General features: G+C 36.2%; 1 protein-coding gene across 1 annotated transcript in view; it reads right to left on the bottom strand.

The window, feature by feature from the left end:
- LOC107751785 (neurexin-3a) overlaps positions 1-19,864 on the bottom strand; it is a 307,078-nt gene that overhangs the window by 35,289 nt on the left and 251,925 nt on the right. The window contains exons 20-22 of the mRNA XM_016567557.1: positions 16,622-16,897; positions 15,837-15,951; positions 3,073-3,377 (exon numbers count right to left, since the gene is read on the bottom strand). Coding sequence (XP_016423043.1) covers positions 3,073-3,377; positions 15,837-15,951; positions 16,622-16,897 — 696 coding nt within the window. The remainder of the gene's footprint in view (positions 1-3,072; positions 3,378-15,836; positions 15,952-16,621; positions 16,898-19,864) is intronic.

Here is a 19,864-nt window from a genome sequence, read left to right as displayed (position 1 = left end):
AATGAAAGCCTGAATCTAAAGATGGGCCAATGAGCGTGGGACGAGGATTTAAAAAAATGAATACATATATAAACACGTTAGAAACAACAGTGGGTGTATCATTATCTATTTCCAAAAGCTTAATTCCAGTCATGTTAAGTGACGCCAACAAAATGACTCACTCTAATACCATCACACGTCTTTCACCCTTTCGTACACAACATGTGACTGTGACTGGTTCATTAGATCAGATAACAATCTATGGTTGTGTTTTCTCGAACATCTATTAGCCTCATAAGCCAAACAAGACCCACAGCAGTGCTGTTTTCCAGAGTGCGTCACAGAGAATAGTTTTATTCTCAAGCGTGGCTCCGCTCCAGGCAGATGCATGCTCTCTTGTTACTGCAGTGTTTGCATGTGTTTTGCCTGTTTGTGCTCAGATTGTAATGCGGTCTGATGCTTCGCTGAGCATCTACGGTTTCCAGCTAAAGTCAGACATGGTCAACTAAATGGAAATTTCCATCTCCATGGTTCGCTGTGGACTGGGACACCACTTTTAGCACTGTTAGATATGCCGACATCCTGCCAACAATGCCAAAAATGCTAGATCGAGTCTCCATGTCAGGAATATCAGATCCAACCCCGGATAGCAAATCCTGTCAGAAAATATCCGCTTAGTTTTTTGAGTTTGAGTTTTGTCTGGTACCCAATATCAGAGTTTAATGCATTTTGTGTAGTACCCAAAACTGTATTAACAGTCTTCTATCAGCCCAAGATGCAGACAGAGGATGCCAGGGAAGAGCAGAGGTTTATTCTAGAGTTTATAATCTTAGTTGTGTCTGTTTTACTGCTCAGTCAAGCTTTGTCTGACCGGCACAAATCCAGCAAGTGTTATTACACCAAAGCAAAAGCAATGAAAATTTAGTGCTTCACATCATTGTCCAATGATGTAAAAAAAAGGCTTACTCATGAAGACGGATATCCCTTGAAACCACACAATAAGATTGAAAAACAATGAAAAAATATATTAAATGACGGATCAATGAATGAATCAATGAAACGATTATATAAATGCAAAATGCTTTTTTGATGCTGTTCACTTTCAAACAACATGTGGAACCACTGTCTGATTGAATCAAGGTCAGCCAAAGAGTTTTTCTTTTCTTTTTTTTTTTTGACTGTGGTTAAATTATTATTATAAATGATTGTATGATTAAATTGAATAATTAAATGATTAAATGCTAAAATATTATGAATGAATGAATATAAAAGAAAAAACAATAAAGCACAACACAAATGGTTGGTTGCTCTCTTGCAGCAACACACAAGTTGCTACGAAGAATCCTTAGATCCTTCAGCAGCCTCAGGCATCTGTGGGAGATTCTTGAAGACAACAGGTCTGATTTTGGGGTGGAAGAAGCTTGTGTTTTGGGTGTATGCTTTTTCCATACAGAGAAACAAGTACAGAGATCCTTGATTCTTGTTACCTGAAGGTAGAAAATAGCTGTCATCTGACATCTTTCACTGATCTGCTGACAGTAAAAGCACAATGCGCATGACAAATAACGCTGACAGCAATGATAATACATATCATTCACATTTTCTTTCAATTATGAAGCAATTAACAACTGATTTTCCACAAATGTAATTACTTAATTAAAATGATGCATTTCAATTCAACAAATGTGCCGACTAGGAAGAGGAACTGACAGTTTCTTTATGCGGTCAACAGTGGGGGCTTTACGATTACAAATGTATCTTGCCAAAATGTGTCTCAGACACAGAGGAGACTGATGGCTTTAATATCACTTCCACCAGCTCAATTTGTACCAGGATGCCTATGAAATGGCCAGTCTAATCACATTTCTCCAAACCACAGTGTTTTATTGGCTATGTGTTTACCCTGTCCTCATATGTGACATATGTGACCTGGGCGCGGTCCAATCATTGTTTCTCATTTCAATACCACAGTTAAATTTGCATCTGCAAACTCAAAGCTGAAGAAATAGGTCTAAGCTTGACAAATAAGTGCACTGGAAATCATTGGACCAAACTGAGAGTGTAATAAATTAAGGAGAACATTGTCAGCAACACTGAGACGCTCTGCAGAACGGAAGGTGTAGCTGTGCAGAAAACCTCCCACAAATCCATTCCGGAGATTTATTTTCCATGTTGTGTTGCAACAAATTTGTGTCCTCATTTATTTGAATTGTAAATCTGGGCCAGACGTTATTTGTGGTGTAGTTCCCAAATCAGAAATGATGAGGAGATGTAGGCAGACATGCGAAAGCACATGCCAGTCGCATAAACACAGCATTATGTTAAAATAGCTGGGAAAAATAGGTCTTAGACCAATTTAACTTTGAACTTAATGACTTAAGCTATAATCATCATAAGGCCCATTCACTCCAAAGACGATAACAATAAAACAATAAAACTATAACAATAAAAATAAAGTTATAATAAAGAATAGAAGTATAAAAATATAGTTATGCAGCAATTAACAATTGATTTTCTATCATCCTTTCACACAAAGGAAGATAACCATAATGATTATAATAAAGATAGTTTTAAAAGTCGTTCTAATTTTATGAGATTAGGGACATTCACACCACAACTATAAATCAATATATAACAATAAGATAACAGAGGAACACTATTGTTGGAATCACTTCCAGAACGATTTTTTCCAACTGATAAATGATAAAAACTTTGACAGCCAATCAGAATCCACTCAACTTTAAAGAGCTAGAGTATTTAAAGCAGTAGGTGACATAACTGCAGTTTGCGTTTATAATAAACAGATTGTCATTATCCGTTGTGTAACAGAATATTTTATAAGACAACGACTTTATTGACCATGAAGCTTGTGAAAGACTGTGCCACAGAAAAAGAAGATTTACATCCATTTATATTATGTTAGAAATGCTGGACACTAATATCTTTATTTTCATATTTATCATTCTTATTGTGAACGGACCTTCAAACAAAACAAATGAGATGACTAACTTATAATACTAGTCTCAGCAGTTTATATAACAGGTCCCCATGAAGTCTTCATTTGATTTTGTGTTTGTATGTCTGGGGTCGTACCTGTATTGTGGGTGGAGTGCGGTGTTTTCTCGTGGTAGTGGTGGACATGGTGGTGGTGGTCTCGATAAAGGTGGTGGACATCTCTGGAGGGAGGGCCGTGGTTCTGGCTGAACCTGCGGAGGGAACCTCCCCCACCAGGCGGACACTGCCGTTGATTTTGATGTTAGGGTTTCCCTGAGCAGCCATGTTGAGCACTTTGAGGCCGTTGTAGTAGAGACCGGATAGTTGGCCCTGAAATGGCCTCTTGCGGTCTGAACCACCAATTGTTATAGTGGCCTGGGTGTTGAATATCGTTAACTGCCGCCCTGAGGATGCAAGAAAGATCCAGAACATTTCTTGGTTATGGGTCGGAAAGAGCACAAAATATCTCGTTCAGCAACAAGATTCATGGCTCTTTTAGGCACTTAACCTACCCAACCAAAGTAAAACGATTTAGATGGCTGTGCTGGATTACTATGGCTTAATTTTCTTCCGAAATGCTCAGGGTTATACTACCATGAGACACGTTGTAAACATTTGGAGGGCCAGACTATAAACCAGACCCATTATGTGTCCCTGAATGAGTCTAGCTACAAGCTCAGTACGTTTTACTATAATGAGTCGTGGGCCTCCACTCATGAGATGTGTCTGGGGATGTTTGTTTTAATGGCAAGCCCAAAGAGCTGTGCTGATATTCTATGTGACTGTGGGCTCATGGAGACACAGCAGGAAGCTGATCAGAGGGGGTTCTGGATGTCATTTGAGGACAGGGGGCCACAACATCGTGCTGTTTCAACAATGACTTCGAGTGCTAAGGGTGGCACGACACTGCAGGATGTTATGTGAGCCAAATTTCAGGACTCCAAGGAGTGGTGTACCAGGGGGCCAGCCTAAAGGGAGACAACATCATTGGCAGAGCTGTCTTCAGACAGCAGGAAGTGCAACCAATACCCTCAAAACCCGGGAATTCGAGTCACACACGTCTGAGGCCCAACCGCTCGGAGGTAGCCTCTGAGAAGAACGCCAACTAACAAAACAAAGCAAAAGTTTTAGATTTGTTTCACAAAAGGGAAGGATGAGTTCTGAGACAACTCTTATAAAAAAACTGTATCTTCTTTTGTGTTACGCAGAAAGTCACACAGGGCTGGAACAACGAGTAAATTATTGCTGTATGATATATCGGAATAAAATATATTACGATATGACTTATTGCGATAGTCACCGTAAAGGCTGTGATTCAGCTGAATAAATATATAACTACCCTTTCAGAGTGAAGACAAATACATGTATATAGGCAATCCATCCAAAAAAAAAAAAAAAAGCCTGACGTTTTAATGTTTATAAAAAAGAAAAAGGAAAGAAATTAATACATAAATACCAGTACTGTAATAGTACAGTGTACTATACAGAGTTACTATAGTTCACAAAAATGTCAAATGAAATGAAAACTAAAACCATAAAAAAATAAAATAAAATAAAAATGAAAATAAAAGTTGAATGAAAATCAAAAATGGAAAAAAATCACTTGATGTACTAAAATAAAAATAAAAAAATACTTAAAATGAAAAATAAAGCAACAAAATTAATAAAAACCTAACAGTTAAAAAGAAAACAGAAAATATAAAAATAAAACGTTTTTTTTTTTAAACTAACTGATATTTTTAACTTTATGGTTCACTTTATGGTTACTGAAAAATGTTGCGTAAAGTGTGTACCCAAGTGTGAACCCAAGTTTTTCCCAATTTTTTTTTTATCATTTTGTGCTACAAAGATGGTTCACATGGAAAGAAGTCTTCAAAATAAAAATAAATTTTTCTTTTTTTATTATTTTTCTTTTCTCTGCAGATGCACTCCACCAAAAAAAGTCACCCAATAATTCTAGAATGATTTATTCTTTCCATATAACTATTCAAGTCATCTGGCGGAAATTTCTGTATTTTTTATACTGCAATATATATTGCAGAATAAAAATAATTGAAATGTCAGTTTTTTCCAGTACTGTGCAGCCCTAGAATAAATGACAGAAATTGCATTTTTAGCTGAACTATCCCTTTAACGGGGCACTAGCGGAGTAACCAACCACCCATGTGACCTAACCTGCAATCCTTGTGTTACAAGTACAGACACTTAACCATGTGGCAGCACCGCAGACAGATGTTGCAGGTGGCTAGCAAGGGACCCTAGTACTGTGGGAGGGCAGTAGGACAAGAAGAGAGCAGATGGAGAGAACGAATGGGATGCTTATTATCAGCGGAAAGAGGGAGTAGAGCCAACTGAGGCCATGACCTCTCTCAAATTCACAAGTACCACACACATAGTTTTATCCCCCATTCCCTCCTATTATATTCCCAAGTCCCAAATTCAGTTTTACCCTGGTAAAGAATGTGTTGTGCTCTAAATAGATCCTCAAGAGAGGCAATGTCAACTGCTATCATTCTAAGCTCTGCTAAGGTGTTAGTGGTGGCACTACAGGGTAGTCTGATGGTGGAAACTCATTACAGCTGGGCTCATACAGGGCTGTGTTATAGACATCACAACACTGAATCATACAAATAAACATAGAACGAATGGGATGCTTATTATCAGAGGTAAGAGAGAGTACAGCCGACTGAGGCCATGACCTCTCTCAAATTCACAAGTACCACACACATAGTTTTTTTCCCCATTCCCTCCTATTATATTCCCAAGTCCCAAATTCAGTTTTACCCTGGTAAAGAATGTGTTGTGCTTTAAATAGATCCTCAAGAGAGGCAATGTCAACTGCTATCATTCTAAGCTCTGCTAAGGTGTTAGTGGTGGCACTACAGGGTAGTCTGATGGTGGAAACTCATTACACAGCTGGGCTCATGCAGGGCTGTGTTATAGACATCACAACACTGAATCATACAAATAAACATCATATACATACAATTTAAAGGAATATTTCATCCAAAAATTACAATTCTGTCATTGTGTACTCACCTGCATGTTGTCACCTGCAAATGTAAACTAAAAATGAAATGAAAACCAAAAATATTACCATTTCAAATCAGCTTTTATTTTATAAGTACTATAATAGTATGTAAAATAATAGTAAAATAAAACTGCAATAAAGGTGCATTCACACCATATTGTAATTACCGTGATTACGAGATTCCAACTTGTAAAAAGCGTTCACGTCCTCGTAGAGCTTGTAATTATAACTTGTGAACTGGGAGTTTTCTGAGCTACAACTTTTACCACTACCACCTGACCACCTCAGATTTATTAGGCACTATGTTTAGGCATTGATAGTGCAATAGTTCTGAGTCCAAGGGTGTGAACAGCTCCAACTAGAACATCACGTGTTTCGAAATCCCCCCAAAAAAACACAATATATTTTAAAATCTCTTCTGTGGAGCGCAGAAGAAATAAACAGAAGAGTTGAGCTATGGCATATGAGGTTCAAGCTCAGCCTGAAATGTGCCCCAATTCTGTTTTCTTCTCTTCTTTACATGCCTATCTAAGAATTACATAAACCAAATGATTTTATATCGAAAACCAAAAATGTAAAATATTTTGGGGAGCTTTGTTGTAGTTTTTTTTTTTGGGACAGTGGGGTTAGGGATGGAGGACTGGCTGGTTCACAGACATTTGTGGATTTGTGCTGCTTTGATCCAGCAGTACAGAGGGTATGCCACATTTTCTCACTCCTGAGAACATGAAAGGCTCTTTGAAAATGAAACAGCACTAGGAGGTGTTAACATGGCACAGGATCACACACTGCGGGGGAGTTTTCCTCCTACTGTGATTAAGTTTCACAAACACATACAAGAATGTGAGATATCCGTGCATTTTAATTCCCTTTAATTCTAAATTAGAGGAACCCTTAATGGCTCTGCGGTACCATGAGTGCACGCCAAAGAAACCCTAGACTGCTGCCACATTTAAAATGTATGAGATATTTCATAGAAATTGTTATATTTTTGTATAATTAGACTTGATAAGTGTGGCTTTCTCTCTCTGAGGAAAAGGCTGCTAATAACAACAGCTCAAAATAATTCATGAGAACAACCGTGTGATTGTGAACATTCTCCCTTTGTAACCCAGCCGTGTTGTGTGCAGTTGTTCTTGCCACCGAGTGATAAATTGCTACGGGACGCCATTGCTGTCTCGCTGAAAACAAATATAGCTTATTGCATGAAACTGTCGGCCTTGCCAAGTACTGTTTGAGGGGGTGGGGGTGGACCTGTTCCACATACAGAAAAGCACCATGATATATTTTTGAATGTGGTATCTTGGAAAGAAAATGTTTTTATTTAGATAGATAGATGATAGATAGATGATAGATAGATAGATAGATAGATAGATAGTTATTATTATTTGGACATGGTGCTACTGTGGTATTCTTTTAAGTACCACAGGATGCCACTGAAATAGTTAAATAGTTATCCAGTGTTATTATTGTTAACGGAAACTAAATTTATGTAAAATAATTTTTGTTAATTGAAATAAAGCTGAAATTAAATAAAATCTAAATTTTAGATTAAAAACTTAAATGAAAATTGGAAATGTTGCCTTGGCAACTAACTTGAAATAAAATAAGTTTAAGTACTAAAATTACTAAAACTAAAACTGAAATAAAAATAAAAATCCAAAAATTTATAATAATGACAAAAGCACATAACATAACAATTACTCAAACTGAACTTGAATTAAAATTACATTGAAATCTGAAAATATAAAAATAAAAGCTAATTCTAAATATTAATAAATACTACAAGAGTAGGCTACATAAATAACATTGAAATAAAACTTGTATTATAAAATAATACCATCAATTTTGACAGCACCATAATATTTTTTGGTCACACAGTAGTATGTACAATAAATTTGGAAATGTGAATTAAATTAAAATCAATATGATTGAGGCATCATTTCATCATTTCAAAGCCAAAGCAAAATAAGCACTGAAAGATGAAGTCTGCGGTCTCCTGCATGAAAACTCAAGTTACCGTGAGCGAAGAACTAAATATGTCACTCCGTCAACACACACTTAATGCACCTATAACTTTGACAAGGAGAAATTTTGAAATTTAAAACACTCGACTCGTTGCCCCAGCCCTCTCCAGATCTTTCTGTACTCTCCCTGAGTACTCTTCTTACACTTGGCATGTATCTCAATCGAAAGAGTCTTTCTGCACATTATCTCGCTCCAAACGCATCCCCAAATAAGAAATGTGACTCCTGAGGATCGTCCCTCAGTATCTGAGGAGACAATGAGAGTGGGAACATTTATCCGACCATCCTTGGTGGTTTCATTTAATCGTGGGATTAGAAAGACAGCTCATATTGAAAGCTTATCTCTTTCCCCCTCTGGAGAGATTTATAAGGGCAACAGATTTTGTTTTTGATACGAGTAATTGTATTTTGCTCATAGGATACACAGGTATCTATTTCGCACCCTGTCTTGAACCTTTTTTTTTTTTTGGTGATAAAAGGTTCCTTCTTTGTCAAAAATGCAATCTTGTCTTTTTGTTTTGAGAGATAATTGTCTTCTTGCATTGCAGTCAAGCCGCCCGGCTCCATCCACACTCAAAAAGACGAAGGAATGCTTATCATGAAATGTTTGCCGCTCGCTGCTATGGGACTCTATCAGATTACAGGAGATGGTCAGGTCTTTGTAGATGTTATGTTGCTTCTGAGATGCTCTATAGCATTTTTTTTCTTCCTATTTTAACAGGAGGTTTCTGAGGACTTCCGAACTGCCTCCTGATAAGACATGCTCAAGGAAGAAAGAAAAACATTTCTGGTCATCTTATGTGAGTCATACGAAATAAAAAAAAGAGAGAGAGAGAAAAAAAACATTCATATTAAACAGGGTTGCACAAATAAACAGAGGATAATGGAGACAACCAAAAGCAGACAGAGCAGGTGGGGCTCTTTTATTGCAATTTACTGCAGCATGAATAAGCCTGACTTCAGTCTCGAGAGGGGAAAAAAGCCCCATAATGCTTTAACAAAAGAAAGGATATGCAACCTTATAGAGTGGTTACAAAAACAACAAGGATTTTTGTTCAAAAACATCATGCACGACATTCAGACATTAGCATCAAGGTGGCACAACATGTTATGCGTGCTTGTGGAACATGCTGATTTAGAAGTCATTGAACTGAAATAGTGTTCCTGAAGCGGGGCACCATGGGACCCTAAAGCATCATTTCTGAGCTCGCTTCAGCAGCTACAGGGATGACACAGCATGGGGTAACCACATATGATTACACCTGTGAGCTCAATCTCTGCACAATCACACATAATAGGGTGCTGTAACTGCCATTTATGAAAAAAAAACAAAACATCTAATGGCTTCACACTTAACATATCAAAAACTTTTCAAAAGTAGAATTAAAATAGACAAATAAAATTTTCATTTGAATTGTTATTATCATCATGATGATTATTATTAAATTTGTATTATATAATTTTACATACTGTATATAGACAGAGATCTTAATTATTATTATTATTATTATTATTCATCTGTTTAACCCAGTTTTAATTAAACTTAATGTTTCACTGTTAAAAAAAAGTTTTTTTTTAAAAGTTTGTAAATAAAACAAAAATTATTGGAATATGTTTTACAAGAAAATACTATTTTAGGTTTTCTACTTCAAAAATTTACGTTTAATTCGATGTGTTACTTTGCAGTTTCTTTGTAATTTACTGGCAATATCTGTGTGAAAATTATTTCAAAGTAATTCCTACACCATATAACAGTGTGGAATAACAGTATGGAAATAAAAATGCAGCTGTACAGAATTAACTTATCCTACTGCAAAAATATATGAATAACTGAATGCACTGAACCGTTACACCACTTCTGCATGTAGTATTACAGCATAAAAACTATATATTTTACTAAAACTTTTATAATCCAGCCTAACCAGCAAGCTACACCAATACAAGGTTGCGATTTTCACATAAGTCATTATCATTTATTAAAGTATTTAAGTTAATTAAATTAAGTCATTATCATTCAAACGGACCTTTCAAAGCAAATTAAGTTTCTTTAGATTATGCTTTATTACATATAACATATAGATTGCACTTTAAAAAAATACTAAAGCAGATAAAGCAATATTGTATCTAACCAATAAAACAAAAACAAATGCCAGTGTCAAAATAGTACTTTTTAGTAGTGTAAATCAAGAGCATCCTGGTGAATGAAGTGAACCTGGACTAACAGTTTTCAGCAGGGTGTGCAACAAAAGATGGGAAATGAGAGAACAGAATATCTCTACCAACTTCGCTGATGGCACAAAAATGATACGGTGATTTGACTGAAGTATGGCAGTCTGAACCACTGTCAGTGTTATAGCAGAATAGCAGCGCCCATCGCACATAATCGTCTACCATTTTCCCCGCTGTCATTCGCGATTACCCAGCCTGGGTCCTGGAACTGCCAAAGCAGCCACAGGGACATCAAAAAGCCTCTGCACCGCCATAAAGAAAGAAGTCATCTTCTTCTCAACACACACACACACACACACACACAAAACGATGTGGACACGGACACACACCGTCGAGCCATCATATTGCGCACGCATGTGTCAAAAATGATATAACATCCCCTCCTTGTTCCTTGTCGTAACCCCGTCCCACAAATACGCTTGTCTCTTGAACATAGCATCAAGCTGCTGTCTGATTGACACACTCTGACATTTCCTGCCAAACTGCAGGGGTTTGTGGGACAGTTTAGGGCTGCAGCCAGAATGATAAAGATTTAGACTGATTCCATTTGCTTTTGCTCTATTTTGGTAAGGAAAAGGTGATTTTTCAGTTTCCATCGCCTCTACCATGCAGGTTATTTTCTTTTCTATTTGGTTTAACCAAAAAAAAGTGGTGACAATATTAAAATTGTATACTTTTATAACTAAATAAATTAAGAAATAACATAAAAAAATAAATAATAAAAAAAATCATTGTAGATGCTGAAAAATAGGCATATCAACACTATAATTGTCACGATTCGCTGCTGGAAGGAACGATGGAGACGTGGATAACATAAACGGTATTTAATGAAAGAATCACAGGGGTAAATCCACAACAGGAACAGGGGTAAACACACATAATCCAACAAGTAGACCTGACCAAAGACAGAACACAAAGGCTGGGACTTAAATACATGGGGTAATTAGAACTAAACAAGACACACCTGAAATCCATGAACAATCAACACGAGGGAGAAACTGGGTCACGGAGCACATGGGGAGGGAAAACACAACAAAGACAGTCCAGGGGCATGACAATAATGTATTAAATATAATCTATTTTTTAAAATGTATTACTTATTTTAGTTTTTTTTAAGATTATTACATTCTTCATGTTTTTAAAGATTTAGTGAGTGTCAGATGATAGCACGGGTAATATAGTAAAACAAAACAATACAATATGTAAAATATTCACAAATGTGTAAAATGATTACAATTAATAAAATAAACAATTGTTCATATAAGCATATAAGCAAATGATGTTATAATAAAAATATTTTTATTTATTTTATTACAGATTATTAAATTAAAAGTATGAGTGAGTGCCAGATGATAGCAAAGGAAATGTAGATCTAAAAAACAGAAATGGGCATGAAAATGTAAATATCCAAATATCCGAATGATATTGTTAAATTTAAACATCCCTAATATCAGATATCAGAATATCTAATATATAACATAAAAATATGAAAGAATGACAGCAGTACAGTCAGGCTTAAGACCTTAACTTACTTGAGACTGACTAGCAGAGCTGGACTCAAAGGACTAAACTAGACATCTCTTTGGAAATCACCCGAGCTACTGGAGAAGTTCACTGTGTGAAGTATGAAATCCGGCAGAGGAATTAATCCCTTTACCCTATTACCCTTTAAAATACCCTCTAAATGCAAAAACTCATTAAATCTATTATATTGCACAAGTAAGCGAGATAGCAGCAACCTGGTGGAAGTTGTTTAAAACCATTATCTTCAACTTTCTTTATTCTGTATTTTAATTCATTCCTGTTGTAAAGGGTTAAAACAGATCTCAAGCAATACTATTCGATACTCTTTGTGTTTGAATGCGGTTAGCATATCAGTGACAACGTGAGATAATTCTTCACAAGACTTAGTATCTGTGGTTTTCTAAATATAACATCTTATGGCTTGAGGTTGTTAGTCCAAGGTATAATTCCTTGAAAAGAAGTTGCTTATCTGAAACTTGCAGTAAGTTAGAAAACTACATTTCCACTCCATAAGTCCATTATATGGTAAAGTGAAGGGAACGAGAGAAGATTGTGCTGATTTTCAAATCCAGATTGCCAGCTACAGCCTAAATAATAGACATTGTTGAATTTCCCTTCAGTATGTTCAGGAAAAATCCAGGCAAATCCAGCCAAAAAAAGCACACATCCTTGCCTACAACCAACGAGTGATACTAGCAAAAGTACGTCTTATGCTTACTCATATTTGTTAGCCGTTACCGAAGGGTGTTGTATCAGGATATGTGGCTGCACTTGGCTCAGTATTTCTAGTAAAGTGAATGGACAAGCACAGCACAATTTATTCTCAAAGTGATGGTTGGTGTAAAGTTCTCTGAGTATTCTGCACATGGCCTCGGGTTACGTTGTAATGACAGTCATAAGCTTTAGGTGACTGCACTTGTGGCCCTGTAGACATCTCTGCTTGACCTCTTGGGACCCATGGGAGATAAATAGGCAGTGTGCTTGAAAGACGCAATGAGCTAACTTGCCCTTGCTATTTGTATGTGCTTAGCACAGCAAGGTAAGGTATAATAACTTTGCAAAAGCACAGCTCTGGAACCAATGTGGCGAAACTATTAGGCATTAGTTCTTTGACGCATTAAGAAAATAAAGCACAGATGTTGAGCACGGTTCAACGCTCTCCATGGGTCTTCAAGAACCTGCTTCATTTAGCCTGTAAATTAAATAAAGGATTGCATGGCAGCGCACCAAAAACTCACAATATCACTTGAGGACTGCAGCTCCGTCAAAGATGCCATGACGCGCAAATCCTCGGAATATATTTCTTCATCAACGCCTTGACAAGATTGAATTGAGAAATCAAACATTACAAAGAAATCAGTGCCAAAGCAAAGAGCAGCCTGCCATGAGGGGACATCTGTCTTCAAGCATAATCATATTCTATTCGCAGGTGGCCATCTGAATATATAAATATTTTATTATCATGTTGAAACTTTGGCAGAGAAAGTACATTTTGCTGACATTTATATAGAAGTGTTATACCACCATGCCACCTATAAATCTCAGAGATATATTTCCCCAGCTCTTATGTGTGTCTGCTGCAAATGCCCATGTTGGCAAAAATGAAACTTCAGATCTAAAACAGGCAGGCACTGACTTCTGTATAATGCATCCATATGAACAGCACGGCAACACGCTGCTGCATATATTTGTCATGCCTAATATCATTCATATAAATGGCAGACTGATAAATGGGTGCATTAGTAGAGCTGGCCACATATAATAGGTTTATTCAGCGCCGACAGGAACACAAACTGATGCCCTTAGATGCTCAAACAGGAAAAAATGGACATGCTGGTGTAATGAACAAGACAAATTGCTCTACACTGGATTTGCATAGGCATGTTCCTTGAAATTGTACAAAAGTTTGCATCGTTGAGAATTTCTCATAATCTCGATGAGAATGTTTGCTCAATAATGATAATGCTCAACAAAGCGTGTGACCCCGGAAGTGGAGGAAGTTCGCATTGTCTAATCTCTCCTTAACACTCTCACAAAATGAAATTCATGACTAACTGTACTCCATGTACCTGCATTATAGACAAGATCCAACTGAGAGCGCATTACTCTAACGCTATCCAAATAATTCTCTGTGACGGCTTCGCTTTCGATGATTTTGTACTAATCTTGATTTTTATATATAAAGTCATGACAACCTTAGAGGTTTTAGACTTCTCGACCTTCCCCAATTTATCCAATCATGCTAAATGGAGTAAAATGCGAGCTTAAGGAACTGACTTTGTCATGATTTTCCCCCTTTGCTCTTTTAACTGAGGAGAGATGTAATACTAGATATGGAAAGAAAATGAAAATTGGAAAGATGTCAATCCTTTTTGTTAAGAACACACCTGAGGGGAAGGGACCAGGTTGGGTGCCATTAAATTATGGCATCAAGCTTTTTTTCCACACTGAAACTGAAAATGCAGTGTGATGCGGCATAATCACAGCCATTAAGATGGTATTTAATATTTAATATAGATTGACGTGGAGCAGAATTGTAGACCTATTAGTTTTTATAATGGACGGGGCTATAAAGTGTGATGCTGCAGAAATTCCCCCCCAAAAAAATCAGATTCACGCAACAGTTCAAAAGTTTGGGCTGCATTTAAATTTGTAATATTATGAAATTTAAAATAACTGTTTTCCATTTTAATAGATTTTAAAATAAAAAATGTTCCTGTGATGGTAAAGCTGGATTCTCAGCAGCCATTCCTCCAGTCTTCAGTTTCACATGATCGTTCAGAAATCATTCTAATATGCTGATTTAGTGCTCAAGAAACATTTCTAATTATTATCAATGTTGAAAACAGTTGTGCTGCTTAATATTTTCATGGAAACTGATATATTCTTTTCAGGATTCTTTGAAGAATAGAAAGTTCAAAAGAACAGCATTTATTTAAAACAGAACTCTTGTCACTTTTGGTCAATTTAATGCATCCTTCATGAATAAAAGTATTAAATGTAAAAAAAAAAAAAAAATCTTGAACATTAGTGTAGATGGAAGAGATGTACACAGCTGATGTGACAAGCTGAAATACAATATTTGAAGATTGCAGTCTTTCCCTTTTGATTAGATAAGAGCTGTACTTGCATGCCTAGGAAATAGCTGCCTGAGGTGTAACTAAGAGGGAGAAGAGTGAACTAACTTGCCTTCAAGGGACGTTGGTAGTACATGCTTTTCCTTTTATACTTTAACTAATTTCTTTGAAGTAATAATAATAAAAATAAAAAAAACTAGATTTGTGTGAAAGAAAATGTGCGATAGAAAAACCTAAACTACTGTTCAAAACTTTGGGGTCATTGTGAAGAAATTAATACTTTTATTCATCAGGGATGCATTAAAATGATCAAAAGTGACCTTAAAGACATTTATATTGTTACAAAAGATTTCCATTTCAAATACTTGCTGTTTTTTTTTTTTTTTTACTTTCTAGTCATCTAAAATCCTGAAAAAAAAATATATATCACGTTTTCCACAAAATTATAATTGTTTCTTGAGCATTAAATCAGCATATTAGAATGATTTCTGAAGGATCATGTGACACTGAAGACTTGAGTAATGATGCTGAAAATTCAGCTTTGCAATTACAGGAATAAATTACAAATGAAAATATATTAAAAAAGAAACAAAAAAAGAAAAGGAGAAATTAAATTAAAAAGTATACTTGTTATCTACTTCTACATCACATCCAATGGTTTCCACAGAAACCCACACAGCAGTGCGGCAAAACAAAATGCCATTATTTTCCAGCCATGGAAGAAAAAAAACATCTAATTGACAATTAAACGCAATTTAGGAAAATAAGAGAGGCTACAAAATATACTGTTTGTTGGTATTGTTGTGACTGAGGCTCACAGGATGTTCCTAAATGAAAGTTAACTGCACAGTCACTGGGGAGACAAAGTGACTTTAGAAATAGCTTGAAAGCAGTTGCTGTCCAGTTCTGTGCATTGTCCATACATCTTCTTGATGTAATAAGCCAAAGGTTGAAGCGGTCGGTGAGAGGTCTTACCTGAGGGGAAGTGCTCATTGATGGCCCAGTTGTCCACCTGAAGTGTAGCATTGCCCCCATTTCGGGTGAAGCGAACTACATGGTACTTGCCGTCATTTACAGCGGTGCTGCTCTCCTGAACAGTGATGTCAGACGTTCCGACTACTGTATACTACCGTTCAGAACCTTGGGGTCATTGCGAATAAATTAATACTTTTATTCATCAAGGATGCATTAAAATGATCCAAAGTGACCTTTAAGACATTTATATTTTTTTACAAAATTTCTATTTCTATTTCAAATACCTGCCGTTTTTTCAAACTTTCAACTCATTTAAAAATCCTGAAAAAAAAACAAATATCACAGTTTCAACAAAATTATAAGAAAAGTTTCTTTAGCATTAAATCTGCATATTAGAATGAGTTCTGAAGGATCATGTGACACTGAAGACTGGAGTAATGATGCTGAAGATTCAGCTTTGCCATCACAGGAATGAATTACTAATTAAAATATATATAAAAAATAAAAATAAAAAGGAAAAATAAAATTTAAAAAGTAAACTTGTCAGCTACTTCCACACCACGTCCAATGCTTTCCACAGAAACCCACACAGCAGTGCGGCAAAACAAAATGCCATTATTTTCCAGCCACGGAAGAAAAAAACAGCATCTAATTGACAATTAAATGCAATTTAGGAAAATAGGAGAGGCTACAAATGTACTGTTTGTTGGTATTGTTGTGACTGAGGCTCACAGGATGTTCCTAAATGAAAGTTAACTGCACAGTCACTGGGGAGACAAAGTGACTTTAGAAATAGCTTGAAAGCAGTTGCTGTCCAGTTCTGTGCATTGTCCATACATCTTCTTGATGTAATAAGCCAAAGGTTGAAGCGGTCGGTGAGAGGTCTTACCTGAGGGGAAGTGCTCATTGATGGCCCAGTTGTCCACCTGAAGTGTAGCATTGCCCCCATTTCGGGTGAAGCGAACTACATGGTACTTGCCGTCATTTACAGCGGTGCTGCTCTCCTGAACAGTGATGTCAGACGTTCCGATGTTGAATGTGACTCCAATTTTGCCTTGTTCCTGAAAAGGATGAGAAAAACATCAGTTTTGTCCACAACATCTACATTAACAACAAACACATGGGATGAATTCAGGTAAATTTTGTGACTTTCTGCCATTCAGTTTCACCTTTTGTATTTTTCCTGTATTTGCCTCAATGAAGAGATGCATTTATTCTTTGTTGATTATTTTTTAATGACGCAGTTGCCCTTGAAATCTGTCACCTCTTGCTTTGCTTTTGTTCTAGCAGGATCCTGAATAATCTATTAGCATTAGTGACCCCTGATAAACTTGTCCGCTTGATGAAAAGTATTCATCAGCCATTAGCACCCCCCCGTCTTTAGAGGTGAAGAATCAGGCTCATTGATTTACATAATGCAGTGAAAGTGGACTAAATCAATAGCATTAGCTAAAACAGAAAAAGAGATAAGAATGATTAATGAGACAGGAAGGTGTGCGGTGTTTGCCCTCATGGATCCAAGAGGCTGTGTGCAAATGTAGCTGCAAAGATTCTCACTATAAATTAATTAGCACAGCCTCAATGAGCATCGGTGGAGAAGGAAACATTGAGGAAATGTTTCATCCATCGTCAATGTCATGAATTAACTATATGTTTTGAAAGTGTCTGCTGGAAACCAGCCTAAGCTGGTTTGGGTTTTGGGCCCTTGTCAGTTGCTCAGACCGGCTAAATCAGCATTAACCTTTTTTTTTTCTTCTCTGCAACCGTTTCATCCTCTCTAACGCACTCTCTCTACCCCCCTCCTGAGCCCTCTGGGTTGCATGGATATATTTTATGGTTATGTTAAATCGAATCTGGTGTTGTTCTTATCTCTTGCAGCATGGAAAATGACGACAGATGATAAATTGTATCAAGGGAGATGTTTATCAGTGCAGAGTGCATTTATCACAGAAAGATCTCCCTGAGAGAAATCTGGGCCAGTCCTCTCAAGTTCATTTGGAAGACTTTCCCAAAGACCGGAATGCTGTGTACATCCTTCTCTGTTTGTCTTTAATTAACCCTCATGTTTTATTGATATTGACTTTAATGATTTTATGTTTGGTGTCCCAGAGACCCCAATGATGTACACTGCACTATTTTTAAAAATAATTTATACTTTTATTCAGCAAGGATGCATTAAATTGATCAAACAGTAACAGTAAAGTCATTAAAATTATTACAAAAAAAAAATTATATTTCAAATAAATGCTGTTCTTTTGAGCTTTCCATTAATCAGAGAATCATTCAAATAAAAAGGTATCACCGCTTCCACAAAAATATTTAGCTGCACAACCATTTTCAATATAATAAGAAGAAATGTTTCTAAATCAGCATATGAGAATGATTTCTGAAGGATCATGTGACAGTGAAGACTGGATTAGTGGCAAAAGGTTCGCCATCACAGGAATACTTTTTTTTTTTTAAAACAAATCAAAATAGAGAAAAAGTTATTTTAAATTGTAATAATGTTTCATAATATTACTATTTACTGAATTTTTGTACAAATAAATGCTGCCATTCAGTTTCACCTTTTGTATTTTTCCTGTATTTGCCTCAATGAAGAGATGCATTTATTCTTTGTTGATTATTTTTTAATGACGCAGTTGCCCTTGAAATCTGTCACCTCTTGCTTTGCTTTTGTTCTAGCAGGATCCTGAATAATCTATTAGCATTAGTGACCCCTGATAAACTTGTCCGCTTGATGAAAAGTATTCATCAGCCATTAGCACCCCCCCGTCTTTAGAGGTGAAGAATCAGGCTCATTGATTTACATAATGCAGTGAAAGTGGACTAAATCAATAGCATTAGCTAAAACAGAAAAAGAGATAAGAATGATTAATGAGACAGGAAGGTGTGCGGTGTTTGCCCTCATGGATCCAAGAGGCTGTGTGCAAATGTAGCTGCAAAGATTCTCACTATAAATTAATTAGCACAGCCTCAATGAGCATCGGTGGAGAAGGAAACATTGAGGAAATGTTTCATCCATCGTCAGTGTCATGAATAACCTAATACTGTTTTGAAAGTGTCTGCTGGAAACCAGACTAAGCTGGTTTGGTAGTTTTAAAGGGTTTCGGACCCTTGTCAGCTGGCTGCTTAGACCGGCTAAATCAGCATTTATTTATTTATTTATTTTTTTTGCTTTGCTTTCTCTGCAACCGTTTCATCCTCTCTAACACACTCTCTCCACCCCCTCCTGAGCCCTCTGGGTTGCATGGATATATTTTATGGTTATGTTAAATCGAATCTGGTGTTGTTCTTATCTCTTGCAGCATGGAAAATGACGACAGATGATAAATTGTATCAAGGGAGATGTTTATCACCGCAGAGTGCATTTATCACAGAAAAATCTCCCTGAGAGAAATCTGGGCCAGTTCTCTGAAGTTCATTTGGAAGACTTTCCCAAAGACCGGAATGCTGTGTATATTCTTCTCTGTTTATGTCTTTGATTAACCCTAATGTTTTATTGATATTGACTTTACTGATTTCATGTTTGGTGTCCCAGAGACCCCAATGATGTGCACTAAAATAAATTTTTCTTTTATTCACCAAGGATGCATTACATTTAACAAAAGTAACAAAAAAAAAAAAAAACTTAAAAAAAGATGCTATTCTTTTTATCTTCTATTAAACAAATAATCATGAAATTTCTAAGCCAGCATATAAGAAATGTTTCTAAATCAGCAAATGAGAATGATTTCTGAAGGATCATGTGACAGTGAAGACTGGATTAGTGGCAAAAGGTTCGCCATCACAGGAATACTTTTTTTTTTTTTAAAACAAATCAAAATAGAGAAAAAGTTATTTTAAATTGTAATAATGTTTCATAATATTACTATTTACTGAATTTTTGTACAAATAAATGCTGCCTTAGTGATGGTAATATGTATAGTAAAAAGTTAATAGCATTTCAAAATTAACCTCAGATATTAAGAAAACATACAAGGTTAATTTCAAAATTGCAGGTAATATTGTAGTGTATATGTAAAAAA

Source organism: Sinocyclocheilus rhinocerous, unplaced genomic scaffold (genome assembly GCF_001515625.1).
Source record: "Sinocyclocheilus rhinocerous isolate Xijiao unplaced genomic scaffold, SAMN03320098_v1.1 scaffold993, whole genome shotgun sequence".
Taxonomy (NCBI): Eukaryota; Metazoa; Chordata; class Actinopteri; order Cypriniformes; family Cyprinidae; genus Sinocyclocheilus; species Sinocyclocheilus rhinocerous.
Note: the sequence above shows the minus strand (reverse complement) of the source record. Positions and strands in the feature narration are given on the sequence as shown.